Source organism: Anas platyrhynchos, chromosome 3 (genome assembly GCF_047663525.1).
Source record: "Anas platyrhynchos isolate ZD024472 breed Pekin duck chromosome 3, IASCAAS_PekinDuck_T2T, whole genome shotgun sequence".
Taxonomy (NCBI): domain Eukaryota; kingdom Metazoa; phylum Chordata; class Aves; order Anseriformes; family Anatidae; genus Anas; species Anas platyrhynchos.
The window spans coordinates 69948439-69964888 of NC_092589.1; the positions used below are offsets into that span (position 1 = coordinate 69948439).

At 38.6% G+C, this 16450-nt stretch overlaps 1 protein-coding gene across 4 annotated transcripts in view; it reads right to left on the minus strand.

The window, feature by feature from the left end:
* DSE (dermatan sulfate epimerase) overlaps window positions 1-16450 on the minus strand; it is a 36832-nt gene that overhangs the window by 17257 nt on the left and 3125 nt on the right. For 3 of the 4 annotated variants that reach the window (XM_038176625.2, XM_038176627.2, XM_038176626.2), the window contains exon 2: window positions 7478-7946. In XM_038176625.2, the coding sequence (XP_038032553.1) occupies window positions 7478-7946 (469 nt within the window). The remainder of the gene's footprint in view (window positions 1-7477; window positions 7947-16450) is intronic. The other variant, XM_021276142.4, reaches the window with a different exon arrangement.

The window sequence follows — 16450 nt, forward strand, 5'->3', positions numbered from 1 at the left end:
TGAAACTTAAAAGATCACAGATAAGGTTTTATGTAAGTAATGGGGTTTTCCTACATGTTTTGAGTATTTTAGCATAGCATAAGGTGGTGTGTGTGTGTGTTAGATTTGCCACCTTCTGTAACTAACAATGAACCTGAAGTTGATTATGGTTCAATACTTCAGTTTTTGCTGTCAGGAACCACCATGAGTTCACTGCACTGTCCAAGATTAATGACATATATACCACCTTTTTGCATAGGAATTAAAAATCAATATCCCGTCTCCTTGAAACAAAAACAACACCAAGAAAAATCGTGGTAAAATTACCACAACCTCATCACTTCTTGACAATACCACTAAATTTGCTAATGTCTCGTCTTTCAGTAGAAATTGTTTTTTTGTATTATTCCCTCATTTCTCTCTACTAATAACTACTGCATTATCAAAAACAGGAGTATTATCATTTCTCTGAGAAATGTAAGATAAGAGGAAAAAAAATATACTGTATGTCCATTTCAAGGCAGGATCTAAGACAAGCAATTCTCCCACTTAAAGTGAGGTCCTTGATCACTGCCTATGGGATATTTAGAATCAGCCTGACTTCACTTTGTATCCAATTCTTAAAAACAAATTGAACTAAAAAGGAAAATAACTTGCTCTAACTTGAGAAACATAATACCTATCTGGGTATTGTGTTATCTGATTTCCAGCTTCTGTATCAATAAATAACATGGTATAGCTGACTGCAAAATGAAGCACTAAGCATATCCTGACACATATATTACGCAAGTAATCCACATCCCGAAGCTTAATGCTCTAAACTTCCCCATGACAAATTACTGCAGAATAACTTGGAGGTTGAGGGCAGATTAAGCTAATGATTGGAGGAAACACGGCAGAAATCACTTCACAGTAGTGGAACTCTCATTCGCATTAGGTAGATGCAAAGGCAAATGAATGAGGGCTCTATTCAGGAGGATTACAGCTGAAAATTAGTCCAAGGACATCCCTTTAGTACTTTTTGATGTAATCCATCTTAGACATAGTAGCTAGGTAACAGAATGGTTGAGCTTAATGCACGCTAAATGTGAAGCATGGATGCAAATGTGGCATGTAATAGTGCCAACTGAGCTCTCAGTCCTGAGGCCAACTGTATAATCATACAGATTTGCCAATGCCAACGTCAACATCAACACCCTGGAACTCCAGATAACCTTGCTATTGTTCTGACCTACTTCTGGGAGTAGGTGATACAGCTTTAAACCTTCAATCAGGCAAAGGAAATATTCTTTCTTGAACAGAGGAAGCATACATACCAAGAGGAAGCATAACCACCAAGGGAAATGAGACCACCAGCATTTATTTTATAAACTAGACTCAATGTCCAGTATTTTTCTTAGAAAGTCTCTAAAACAAAATATTTTCTTGTGCTTAAATTGAATACTTTGTTCACTATCAGAACAGTGTCTTCCTTTTTTTTTTTTTTTTTTGAAAGAAGAAAATCCTTGAAAAAATCTCTTCCATCCAAAACAATGTCTCAGCTTTCACTGTTCCAATATTTTTCTGGTTGCCATCAGAGCAAAAGCCATATTATCTGCAAAACTCAAGTGCTCAGCCATTTGCAACCATAAAAATACTAAGAACTTTTTTTTTTTTTTTAAAGTCCCTGAAAAACTGATGACTAATATTTCCTATGTCTAAGGTAAAACATAGGTTTGCACATATCCCTTTATCATCCGTGTTTCAACAGCAGTCACTGAGACCCACTCATGCTTATTTCCTCTCAGTTCATAAGCAGACAAGTAGTTCTTAGGTATAAAAGGTTAAATTTATACCATAAAAAAATGACAACATACAATACTTCTGAAAAATGTTGTCTGAGAGCTTATTATAAAAGTACGGTTGTACCGCTTAGGCACTGAGGAGGCAACTACAATTTTACTCCTTTAGAAACTTTCAGCTACTGTCTATCCTCTCTTTCTCCATGTTTCCCTATGGACTTATAACCATCATTCTACTACTTCTAAAACTGCTTTCATATCATTTTCAATCAGTTTTGTCTTTGATGATAAGACAGTCCCTTTCAAACTTGGCTCTTTCTTAGCGTCAACCATGATTCTTCCACACTGACAAATTAATAAACAAGAACCAAATCTGTCTTGATAGTTCTCAGTACCACATAAAGCAAACACAGAAATTTAGTTATTATTTCTAGATTACCTCTAGATCTCATTGTAGAGAATTTTTATATTAGGCACGTGAGCTTCCTGTAGTCACTGCAGAACTTCAGCAACAATTTATCTCCTAAAAAACCTAGCTGGAACCATACATTAAAATAGAAAATGTAGGAGAAATTCTTCAAATTTCAGCTAGCCAGACATTCACAATTCACAAGTCAATTTTACAGACACATACAATTTCTGTTTTTAAATGCTACAGGTGAAAAAGATAAAAACAACATGAGGGTTCGATATTTCACTTACTAAAATAATAAATATTCCACATATCAGATTCATCCTCCTACCCTTCTTTTTCTTCCTCCCTGTAGGACACTATCTCAGCATACTCCTCCAGGCTTCTTATATACTAATTTCTATTCTAGTATTATAAAACCCTTCTGAGTATTCTTTGAATGTGTCTGGTGGTTATTATTAGGACTCAAACAGATGTGCTAAATTTGTGTTGTCAGCATAGAGCCTCACTTGATTTCAACTTAGCACATGTGAATGGATTCTATTTGTACATTTATCTACACATTTAAGTATTTGTATATCTTTTACTTTACAATTCATGTTGTTCTACACTGAGCGCTATCTGGACACTATCAGCAACAGTCCTACGCCATGCTCCGATACTTTCAATAAACATGGACTAACAAAGCTTCTGGATTGCTGGTTAACAAGAAATACTGGGAGGGCCAAAAATTTGTTATGATGAAGCCTCCTATTAGCTTTTACTTCCTCACTGCTATTTCCTTTGAATGTTTGCATGTGCTTGACAGCAATTATCTCCAATGTGAAACCCATGAAGTCAGGCTTGCTGTCAAATCCTACACCTTACTGTACATTGGTAACATACTTGTGTTCAAAAAATGGTGTGTGAACTATGTGCTTCCGCCCCCCCCAAGAAAAAAAAAAACAAAAAAAAACAAACACAGAAATCCCTTGTCTAGCAACTCTAAAGAGGGAAATACCTGTGAAAAGAGTGCAGAATTTGTGAACTTCTGAGGTATTTGTTCATACAACAGGCTTAGTAAAGAAGAAACTTTTTCACTGCTTTGTCCAAAATACAGAGTCTGACTGGACTCTTATTTCTGCATGATGTGTGCCTCTAATTACATCACTTTACTCAGTGCTGGAAGAGGCCAAGACAGCATATGGAAAAAATCACTAGTGCAGATCCCCTCTGCCAATAATGCATGTCTGGTAGGGAGTGTTCAAGAAGCAAGTTGGAGATAAAATGCCAGAAAGCTGATCTATATCCTCTGCTCTCTGTAAAATAAGATAGTATGGCTTAAATAAGGACAAACTTTCCCTAAGTTTTTAGACAGCATTTAGTTATTGAATCATGAGAAGACCAAGCAAGTTATTTAACACCAGGTTTTAATTTTTAACAGTAAAAATTCATCTATTTTCATTGAAACATTAATGTACTACATTTCCCTGCTCTTGCTAACCTTCAAAACATTGTCTGTTCCTGTATTATTTAGATGATTATTACAGTGAACTATTAGCCATTGACCCTTTGTTTATTTTAAAATGTAAACCTACTCCAGGATGTAGCAATTATGGATGCTCTGTTATGAGCAGCATGACTATCAACGGCGGTTGTTATGACAAACAGCTCAAGCTCTGTTAGCCTACACGGATGGGAATTCAATTAAGGGTGTCTTTTATTATGTGATATATACTGACTATCACAGTAGTTGAGAAAAGACATAAGTGCTTCATTACATGCCCGTTCGAAGCATGCATCAATTATCAGTAAACTATCTTATCTTTGTCCTGGTAATATTGAACTATATTTGGACTATAGAGGATACTCACTAACATAAAGATGAGATTTAAGAATGTCAGTCTCCTTGCTCTCTTGACATTCTTGGACAAATAACCAGCAATCTGTCCAACTAGTGCACACACTACCAAAACATACTTTTTTTTCCTAACAAGGTTTAAATTTTATTTATGATTGTTATGAAAATTAGAGGAAAACACTTAACTTTTTTTTTTTTTTTTTTAATTCTAGAGTTACTTTAAAAGTCAATGCCATTTCAGCAAAAGTCAAAAATAAATCCAGATTATATTCTTGAAAGGATTAAGCTGCCAAAAAGTAACATATATGACAGCCCGATCTAACTTGCTAACGCATGTTGATTATTCCTCGGAGATAAAAAGTAATTTTTAGGGCAATTTACATGGCAGCCTAGACACTTACATTATAGAAGTATCTGAAGAAAAATGTTTATCCAGACTTACTTTTATTTTACTGATACATTTCTGGACAAACCCTCTTTACTGCTGGCATAAGCAGTTTTGGCAGATGAGCCTCACAACATTCAAGGCTCTAAACTTGACCATCATGAAAACAAGTCCTTCTTTCCACCCCCCCGTTAAGAACTAAGCATGACTAAATAGACTGAACAAAAATTTTATAATAGTTCCATTTCTGCAACATTGCAAGAAATGTTCACATCCAGCCTTATTCAGGACTTATGTCCAGAACTTCTAATTGCCTACTAGTAGTGATCAGGCAAGAACTCTCATATGTGCAGTGTTTGTTTTCCTAGTTTTATCCTAAGTGGAGAAGTGTGTGTAGTAAAATGTTTCTCTGGTACTTTTTAAACTGCATTGCTTGGGAAGAACAGATTTATGAAATCTGTCTGTCCACTCCTTCAGCTTCTGAACCTGTAGACCTATTTGAACAAAGCCAGCCATAACAATAATACCTCAGCGATGCTACAATCCTACAAAATCTCCATTGGACAAGGGACAGGAATCTACAGTTCTGGGCTCCCCAGTACAAGAGGGACATAGAATTACTGGAGCAAGTTCAGAGGAGGGCTATGAAGATGAGAGGACTGAAGTACCTGTTGTATGAGGCCAGGCTGGGAGAACTGGTCCTGTTTAGCCTGGAAAAGAGAAGACTGAGGGGAAACCTCATCAATGTATATAAATATCTGAGGGGAGGGTGTCGAGACAATGGAGCCGGTCTCTTTTCAGTTGTGCCCAGTGACAGGAAGAGAGGCAGTGGGCACAAACTGAAGCACAGGAAGTTCTGGCTGAATATGAGGGAGCACTTTACTGTGAGGGTGAGAGGGAGTTGGACTAGGTGGTCTTCAGAGGTCTCTTCCAACCTCAGCCATTCTGTGATATGACTACCATCAATGATGGAGACAGTGTGAACTCCATGCTGACAGCATTTTCAGCCATAAGTTCTATAGGGAGAAACAAAATTGAAAAACAGGTCCCTGTTCCTGTTACAACATTTGAAAAGCTGACCGCTAGACATGCTTGGAGGTTATATGGGTTAGTGATATGGTTTAGTGGTGGACTTGTTAGTGTTAAGTCAGAGGTTGTACTAGGTGATCTTGGAGGTCTCTTCCAATCTAGATGATTCTGTGATTATGTTATACAAAGAGCAGCTCACCCCAACCCTATTGCCTACACACAGAACCTTGATTAGGCTTTGACTGCTTGCTTAACAGTGCGTCTGCATCTTATTCAACTAAAACAGTGACAGATGGCCATATAGCTACATATTTCCACTACCCAAAGTGAGTGTGAGCAATGAAACTAGGGAGGAAGTTGATGAGTTTGGAGCTGTCTGTAGGTCGTGCTAGAGATGGTCACACATTCTGGGATTCATCTAGAATATACAGCTGTCAGTCTACCAGGGGAAAGGCAGTTCTACAGGCTGCCTCCCAGGCTATGTGGTGAAATGAAGGTAAGACTGAGAGTTTGTATTGCTATACATTTATTTTGGATGGCAATTTCCTATTTTTGAAAAAAAAAAAAAAAAAAAAAAAACATGGAACCAAACACCATCTTTTTGTGCCACTACTTTTCTTCCTAACTCTCACGTGTCCTCTCTTCCTTAACATACAATCAGTTTAAACACACTGCAACTCTTCCTCCCACCACTTTTGTTCTTCTCTATGTATTTCTGTAGCATTCAACAGCTTAATACATGGTATAGGGGAACCACAACAATGTGATAGCTTTTAAATCACGCCCATCAGGATGATACAGATCCCAAGTTATGTAATCTCCATCTAGCATATTTCTCATGAAGGTCCAGAGCTGGAAGTCATTTATAGGACATTACTAGTTGATCTTTCCCCAGAGAGGGTAGGGAGTAGTGGTCTGAGCAACAAATACTGCTTGAACAGCTAATGCTTCCTCCTATGCTGACTTGAAATCTGACTTGGACTTCTGGTGAGCTGCTTCCACCACAGAGCTGTTGGACAGCAGCTGCCACTGTTGGAGGGATATGGTGTCCCTTTCTAGCTACAGCTAACTGTCATGGGCAGAAGCCCTTGTTCCGGCAAAACCCCTATTTCTATCCTCTGACCTCCTCAAAGTGACAGCAAACCTGGGGCATAGTCAGGAAGGTGCATGAAGTAGCAACTGCTGCTAGTGGATAGGAGAAATACAGCTGCCTGAGAAGAGGAGGAAAGAAGATAAATTGCTGGTAGGTATGAAAAAGGAAGGTGAGGAGGAGAGAAACTTTGCATTTCAATTGCTAGACCTACTTATACAGAGAGAACATTAACTTCTGCTGTAGAGAGAGTATGGGCAAGGACAGAGTAACTCGTGTATAACAACTCATATCCAGGTGAAGTTAATCCTGGCCATAAAAATGCCAGATGTTCAAACAGTTGTAGTAAAGTATTTACAGGGACAACTATTTTTATCATGTCCTAGTAAGTCTTAAGGAGAATAATTGTGTGGCAAAGTGGAGCTGTAAGCCTGAACTGAAGCTCAGACAGATGTTGGAGCATTCGTAAAACACCTGACTGAGGAAACTCAGAGAGTCACTTGTACCTACACTTAATGATACCTTTATCACAGGTTCCCCTTTCCTGAATTCTTCCTAGGGAAACATTACCCAAAGAAAATGTACAAGTCTGTTAAAAAAAAAAAAAAGGAAGAAAAACACTTTCAGCACTTCTCTTCTCACTACAAATCAGATGTGAAACCCTGGCTTCTGATCTGTGGTGGTTTGTGACTTTTTTTTATATTTATTGCAGTTGGGATGGTATACAAAGACCCTTCTTTCAGCATCAGTTTACAACAGGGCAGTTACAGTGAGGGTCAAAAGCTGTGTGGCACCACTGGTCCAGATAGGGGTAAATGCATTCAACAAGTTAGTTACTGTCAAAGAGAATGTCAACTTAAATAATTTAAGTAATTCACCTATCCAACTCACTCTTCCAGCTGCAAGCAGTATATACAGTAAGAACAGCAACTTAAAAAAAAAAGAAAAGACAAAAATCTACCAACTAGGCTGAGCTGCCATCCTCTCCATGTAATCCTTGGCCATGCCAATGGCCTCAATGTTGTCCGGGTAGAGCACGCAGAACATTGCCAGGGCCCCAAGATTGTTGCCGTAAATTTCATTCCACCGAGCGCTGAACTCCTTTGGGTCCCAGGGAGGCAGGTACTCCAGGGGATTGGAGAGCATCGTTTGCACTGCCTCGATCAGCCGAGCTGCAATGTGCCGGTGAGTGGTGGCTGCCTGGAGACGCAGACCCTCCACATCCCCCTTGGAAAAGTAGAGCATGGGATAGCTGTCATAGTTGGCGTTGACAAAAGGAACCATTGCATCCGGGTTCTCCCTGGCTCCGAAGGCAAAGGCAAAGCAAATTGTGTGTATGAAAAACACACTTGGGGCTCCCCGTGTGTGAGTCCTCATTGTGGCATCAGATCTCCAAGCCCCAGTGGGAGCCAAACCATCTTTGAAATATCCTACGGAAGACAGATGAGAAGGAGTTAGAAAAATAGTCTGTGAGGCAATATAATTAAGGATGCTTTCTAGGAAATATGATTCCATCTAGACTTAAAAAATAATAATAATGGATTGTCCAACCGGCTTTCAAATCATTTCTATATGAATCATTCAGACAAAACACCTACTGAGCAATTTATCCTAAAGGAAAGCCTGTATGCTTTGCAGAAAGCCTCTCCCTCCCACATCTTTCCCTCCAGTAGCTGATACAAGGCAAATGAACACACTGACATCTCTTAGTGCTCTGAACTCACCAAGATTTCAAGTAATTGCAGCAATGCCTAATTCAAAGCACTGCTGACTGTACTGGCAAGCAGAGACAGCACAGAGGGAAGGAAGGAGGCGTGGAGACAGCCACTGAGATGGTGCTAGCAGCAGCCAAGCCTGCGTGCTGCATTGGCTGATGTTAACAGCTGGAGAATGAAGGATGTGGAATGCTGGAGTTTGTGCAGGGGTCATTTTATACTGTGCTCAGGGCCTCCAGTTCTGACACGTCCTCACTTAAAAAAAAAAAAAAGAAAAAACAAAAACACCCGCACATCTAAAAAAAAAACAAACATACACTACCACCTCAATATTATTATTATTATTATTATTAATAATAATATCCGACATGACAAAAAGAAAAGAGAAAAAGAAACAGGCTGAACCTTAGAAAAACAGCTGAAATACCTAGCCTCTAGGGCATTTAGGTATTTTGTATTATTTTTTTTTTCCTAAGGGGCTCACCATTTTGCATTTGGAGATTTACTGCCAGCTACCAAGAAGGCTGAAGGTTAAAGTACATTTTTTTCTACATACACAGCTTCTCAAAATGTGCTCAAGTGACAAATCTATACTGAGGTTAAATGCAACTATTTAAATATAGTAAGCTACTTCGAAAGAAATACCAACTATCTAGCCTGAAGTCTCAGATAAAACATGGCCAGGATCCCCCTGAGGAAAGCCAGCAAATTCCTCAAATTCTTCACAGGGGAAAGGTTACAGAAAGCAGACCCAAGAGAGACAGTTTTATGTAAATAATGAACAGTAGTTTTCAATTATTAAAAAGAGAAATAGACAGAAAGAAAGAAAACCTAAGAACAATAACAATCTTTTTCCATGGAAAACTTGTTTCATAGGATTCAGTAATAAAACTCTCAAGAAGCTGAAGTACAAAGCAACCTTTTATTTCTTCCCACAGCTCTGAACATATAGATGCCAAAATTTCCTAACAGAAACTTAGGCTGCCGAAACCTTATTTAGAGACCCACATCCTGATTCTACAATGTCATTAATACATGCAGAAACAACAAGATAACCTTGTTGGACTGTGTCCCTCAACAACCACTAGGTACACAGAACCTCTAGTTGTTCATGTTCAGCTCCCAAAATTAATTTGGGAGAAAGTAATTTTAGCCAAGAAGTACATCTTTTCTTGTGCATTCCTTCTTAGGGTAAAAATAATATTGTACTCTATAACTGCCTACTTTTTTGCATTACAGTGCATAGCATAATTGCTTTAACAGAGAGTAATGGAAGATGACATTTTCACAGTATGCTAATGCATTTTGCAGGTAAGTTTTGCCCTTTTTTGGATGTAAACCAACCATTACAGGACACATTACACAGATCAAAGGGTGGTTTAGTTGGTAATACTTTTACTATGTCTACATATCCTCTCACCACATATGCACACACAAAGAAACATGCACGGTAGTTTATCCAAACAGACTCTAGCCCCTTGGTATCCTCATCTGTAAATAATGGAATCATACAAAAGTATATTTTGAAATGAAGGAGCTAAAAAGCTGCCAGACCAGCACATCATGTTTAAAACACAATACATTATTATTATTTTTTACCTTGTATATTAGAGGCAACCACCAAACCACAGTGTTTGGCCTAAAAATAGGATAACTAGAAAATGGGTATATCATATACTCATAACTAGCATACACAGAATGAGGGTATGGAAAAGTCAATAGACAGTGACAAAAGCAAGACTACAAAGTCATTCTTACTTATTCGTGGTCAAATCATACTAACGTCCCTTCTATGATATAAAGACAACAGCCCATGGTGGCAGCAATTTAGCAAGGCCTGTGAGCCCTGCTCCTCAGCTTCGCAGGGCTCAGCACCATGAGACTAGTGGCTGGAGGAAGCAGCTAATAAGGAGCCCACCTTCCTTCCCATGCAAACCTCTGTGGAGGCACCAGCTACAACCACATGGATGAAATCACTGAGGTGAGGACCCAAAATGGCATGAGTATCGCCCCAAAGATTCTACAGAGGATGAGAAGATTTAACACAGAAGATTTCTGTGTTTTCTCAGCTGTGATGCCCTTAAGAGCAGGACCAGGAAAATTAATAATACGAATCACAAAGCTCCAAATATAATAGAAGTGTGGATGTCCACTATCACCCAGATAGCAAGGAAATACAGACTATGTGCTTACAGACAGCCCAGACTAACCAGTCCCAAAGGGATTACAAGAAACTAAACTGCCTTGAACTACACACTCAACTGAGGACTTCCCTGACTAGAACCAGACCTGAGCATGCACTGCACTGATTTACTGACTTGTTCCAGTAACTCCACAGGGCTAAGGGGTATGTTTGATCATTCTCACTTCTATAATTGTTTAGAAGCTAAATTGGTTTATAAGACATCTCCAAAAACATTTCAAAAATTATCAGGTGAGAGAGGCTCCAGACTGCAAAAGAACCAAAGCACCTCCAATAGGAGAACCCGACAAAAGCCAGTAACATTTAGGGACTATCTAAATTTCTTTACAACGGTATGTGTACCATTAGGTGGAATAACACCAAACCACCAAAGCATAATGCAGATTGTGTGTGTTGAACTCCATATTTTGATGTTCCCTCAATTAACTTACTTGCATATTAAAACCTGAAGAAAAATACACCATTATTTGGAAATGTACACATAAAACCCGATTATCGCCATAGCTTAGGTGAACCCAAACATGGATAGATAACTGGCCACATAAATTCCAGCTTACCAGTTGTGAGTGAAACTGCAACAAATTTGTTCAATACACAGGGCACAAACGTAAGGGAGCTTGGGCTTTCTGATCACTTAAATCTCACTCACAATACTATTTTTTTTTTCATTAAAAGAATTTCTTGTTCTCATATTACACTACTTCATTACCAACTGAATTTTCCAAGAAAAACTTTACCAAGCAACTCAACCTTCTCTGAAACTTTTTTTTTTATGTATTATTATTATTCAGTTTGGAAACCTCAACCTGATAAAATATTAAAAATAAGGAGGGTGAAGGATGTTTGCCTGCAGAAGAAAATGTTAATATACCATGTGCTTTGAAAGGTTGTCACTCAGTCCTAGACTGAAAGAGCATTTGGCATGATTTCCACTCCATTGCCAGCAGAAACAAACAGTAAAGAACCTCATTTATTCTAGAAGAATACAGACTAAATCTTAACTATTTCAATTCTCCCCATTGCATCAAAGAGTGGATGTTCAACTGGAGAAAAAAAACAGGAATTGTTAAACTAATGCTACTAATTGAACTGGACATTGGTATATACACAGTAGGTTCACCAAATAAACACTGTTTAAAGGAAAACCTAGGCCCTGTTTACTCCAGCTACTTATACAATGAAAGACAGCACCAGCAGCGAGAAGGTTGGAGCAGGAGAAGGGGGAGCGGAGAAAGAACAGTGTGGTTGGGACCACCAGCCAGCACAGCCATCCTCAAAGCAATCTGATCTTCTTGTGGAACACTAAAAAAAAAAAAAAAAAAAAGCCATTTGGAGAACCGTGGTTTTCTGCGGTATCAGTTCTGAAGAGCACTATACTTTGTGCATGATTTTTGCTGGGGCAACACTTTTATCACTTCCTAGAAGAAAGAAGTCACAGGTGTCTCTGGTAGCATTTCTGAGACCAGCCCATGCGTCACCTCTCAAATGGTGCTCTCATCAACTTGTATATCCAACATCAGAAAAGGTAGTATTTTAGTATTTGGGATTGCTGGTGATTAAAATTTCCATGAACAGAAGGCATCACAACACCATGGATTATTCAGGTTTCTGTATGAGAGCACTTCCCCAGAGCCAGATCTGGGACACGTAAAACCACACCTGCCCACTCAGTCCCACCGGGTATGACTGTCACAGCACAGAGCTCTTGCCTCACCTACGCCCACTGAGGCCATGGGCCCTCCTCCACCTCATGGTGGAGGACCAGCATATATAAAATTGAGTTTATCAGCTGGAAGTAGTGATGTTTTAAAACCACAGTGCTTATAGCAATTGAGGATTTATTTTGTCAAACAACGTCAGTTTTATCACTGATCAGAATATTTTGCAATTGTATTTAAAAACAAGAGAGCAACCAAGTCACCTACTGAATCCAATGACATTTAAGGACAAAACAATGCAGACTAACCCCATGAAAACAGAGTGAAGGGGTCAAGAGACCAATTCCTGTATGTTGCCATTCAGTTCCTACTGACTCATAGAAAAATCTGAGCGCAAAATTAGGCAGCACAGCAGGACCAAGAAAAGTATAAACGTTGTGCTGCAGCAATCACAACAAATCTAGTGTCCAAACTCCCAAACTATACAGTTCCCACATCAGCAAGTACTCCAAGTCCCTTTCAAAGCAGCTGGGCTGGAGACCAGTGCAGGAGAACCTCACATTCCAGAACAAGAGCAGTTGGGAATCCTCCTTCCAGTCTCCTTCTGAGCAGCCGGATAAAAGCAGTTTCTATCTGTCTCTGCAGTGAAAATGCCGGGAAGGTGTAGAATCACTGCTTACAACTTGAAAATACCTATTATGACCTTAACCACCAGGGGACATTACTTCACTTCTTCCTCTGATTTTTTCCACTATGAGAAATATGCTACATTGCAATTACATAATGTCAAAAGTATTTAAAAGCTTATATACTGAAGTCTTAAATATGATTCTGAATCAGATCTACAATAAAGAATATATAGCTCAGGTACCCATGCATTTGTTCTAAAATGATCTGAAATAACTTAAAATAAGCTTCACATCAGCTCATGTCTGTATAACAATTGTACTGTGAAAATCATAAAGACAACCAAAAAGAACCAGTTCCTAAACTAATTATCAATATATGACATCAAGTCAGCAGTCAAGATTTAAACTTGTGCCTGTCCTTTGATCTAAGTGCAAAATTCAATGGATCTATTTAGCACAGTAAAGAGCTGTGTGAGTATCATTCTTTGACAACGATGGCTTACACTCATTCTACACTGTGCTACAGACAGAACAGTAACTACAAAATATTTTTATAAGTTTACAGTAGGATGTGTAAGTTATCTGCTGTGGAAACTTCATCTGCTTATTCCTTTCATTTAAAATCTTATTTGTCTATTTTACTACCACATATATAAATTAACATACACACTGAATGCATAACCTTTTCTCTGCCTCAAGTGAAAACAAGATTTAAATTGTCTGCATGCCCAAACCATAGCCTGAGAATTTGGAATTTTCTGCTATTTTATAATTTATTCCACCACACAAATGCTTTCTCAATAATGTTTTGGTTGCACTAATATTACTATTCTTAACTCTTACTGGGATCTTTTATTCCATACACTTCACTGTGTAGAACAAATAAGAAAGTTATTTTGATATACAGAACCATAAAGACACTCATTCCCAACCAGTACAGACATGCCTGTTAAGGCATCCACACTCAGTGGATGAAATGAAAGCTCAGTCACTTTTACCATCAAAGACAAAACTTTGAATTACCATTGAAACATCTCCTTTAGAGCAGCAGCACTTATTTTTAATATTTTCCTGAGATGAAATAATTTGTAAAAGGCCATTTAGATAATAAAAAATAGCTTTCACAGAAGCTACCACTAAAGAAAGAAAGTTTGAGAATCTTCCTACAGGCCAAAATAAAATATTGACTCCACTATCCCACTGATGTCGCAGAGGTCAATCTGCAAACCACTCGTTCCTCTGCTAAACTGTTACGGAGTGTAGGACGCTTTTAGGGACTAGGACTATTGTTGTAATAGACAGTGCAGAAAAACAGAAAAGTTCCTGTAACAATTTGGGTGGTGAAAGACAATTAATCTGGCAGCTGCTAAAAAATACAGCTATTTCTGGCCCATGTAAGCCGACCCATTCAGCTATCTGGAAGAGTGTGAACGCTTGGGCTCAGGGTATCAGAAACCATGCAGAAGGATTCCTGTGAAGGAAGCCCACCAGCTAACAGCAAAACAGTGTCTCACAACAGGAAGTAGGCAAAGGAAGAGATTATTTGAGGTTACTGTGATCTATGCATGGATCATGCAGAACTACAGCACACAGGAAAAGCTGCAAAACATTCAGAGCATGACTGCCAATAGGCAGGAGGTGCAAATAAAGGACAAAAAATTAATCATACATGTAAAAGGGGAGAGGCAACTTTACTGCTGTCAAAATGAAGTTCATCTTTGTGATTAATACAGCCTACTCGAACTGTTGCATGCCATGGAGCTTCCCTCACATTTAAGGTGACTGATTAGAGCACCAGAGACTTCTGATACTGACACTGGTGTTTTCATCTCTGACCTTAGTTTCTATCTTCTTTTCCAACTAATACTTCTTTATTAATCTCAGTCTTTACTCCTCTAAATATCTGTAAAAGTTTTAAGTCCCCTGGCTTGTTGTTCATCTCCACTGTGTATAATGAACAGTTTTAAACTTTCATGCTTATTGTGATCATGGACCTTCAATCAATGAATCATGAATCCAAGATGCTGGACATGAATGTCACAGATGCAGTTTTATAAAACCAGTTATTTCCCTTTCTTCCTATCTACACACTTCAGCAGTTGAAGATATCAAGTATTTATATCTGTAAAGTACTTCTGCAGGATGTCATACCAACAATGGAAATGCATCAGGCAGCACATCCTTCACTTGCTATGGAAGCAAAGCACATTTTAACTGTTTCCATACCCTGTTAATGACTCAGTCTAGCATACAAAACTATAATAATTTTTACTTTTCATTTCTGTTAATGTATACTAACAGCACATAGGAGCACCATCAAAGACCAAAGACATTTATGCTAGTCAGCTCAAGAACATAAAATTGCAAAATGAATGCCTGTGTTTGTGGACCTAAGCTGCAGCACCCTACCTGATAGCCACATGTCACACAGATCAATATGCTGTTCTTTATTATCAGATGCATCTGACTTTTTCCAAGGTACAAACTCAGGAGTGCCATGTGGCTCCTTCAGGGTGATTACAATATTACTGTTGCTCAAAACAGTCCTGATATGAAGTACCAAGTACATTTTCGTGGAAAGAAGCCTCAAATACAGATACAGTTAAAGGCTTCGCTACTACTGCAAAACTTAGCTTCTCAGTTGGGATTACAAATTTACTTGAGTAGTCTTCAACACAACCATAAAATTAATAGGCTGATCTTGAAATTTAGAATTGTGTTGTCTCATTTCTGACATTGAGCTATGCAGGCAGGGCTCTTGCAGCACAACTGAAGCCTCACAGACTGCTTCAGTAGAAAAACATAATACACCATAGTTATAAGGATATGATTAAAAAGCTTTAAAATGATATGAAAGCCACAGATTTTTTTCAAACAAATTTTATGAATACTTTAATAGCTCTTAGCAGCCAATTAATTAGAACACTTAGGATGGCTCTATCAAACAAAAAAGGCAACAACGACAACAACAAAAAGCAAGACTATTAACCAGGACAACTGTAGCAGAACTCTAATGTTAAAATATTAAAAGTCTATCTGCTACTGAAATACAATACCTACTTGAGTAAAACAACCAGAGTACATGCAATTTGTTGTCTGTTCTGAATAAGGCTGTTGCTAATCCCTGTTGTAGGAGGGATTGAGTCTAAACTGGGTGGGGAGGACGGGATGTGACAACAAAAACCAAGCAATGGTAATTTCAAGCTCAATAAATAATGGCCTTACTGTGCCTGGGCTTTAACACCTATGTCCCAACAGCAGATTAAAGTGGAATATCAGCATCTGATGGGAGAAGCAATTTCCAGTGCTCTGTCCTTCACATGATCCCCAAAATGACCAGACCTCATAGGTCAGGACTAAGTTAACAACACCTTGCTTCCGCTAAACTTCTGATGACCAAGCACTAGTGAGAAAGGACCCATATCACATCAGCAAAATTTAATTTTTCCTGGCAGGCTTTAATGCAGGCTCTGCTCTGTTCCCATCATGAGCAAATAACTGAGTCCGAAAAAAGTGCAATGTACAGGGGTTTGGGGTTTTTGCTAATGAAGCAACTTCACACCTCACCATATTCCCACTGTGCTTAGCTGTGCTGACAGACACATACCATGGGTTTTGCAAGAGGAAGTTTTGAACTTGTGGAGTGAATGAATCCTTGTATAGGTGAGCAGAAACTTGACCTCCTGATTATAGTGAAGAAGTCACACCTTATGCACACTTGGGACATCA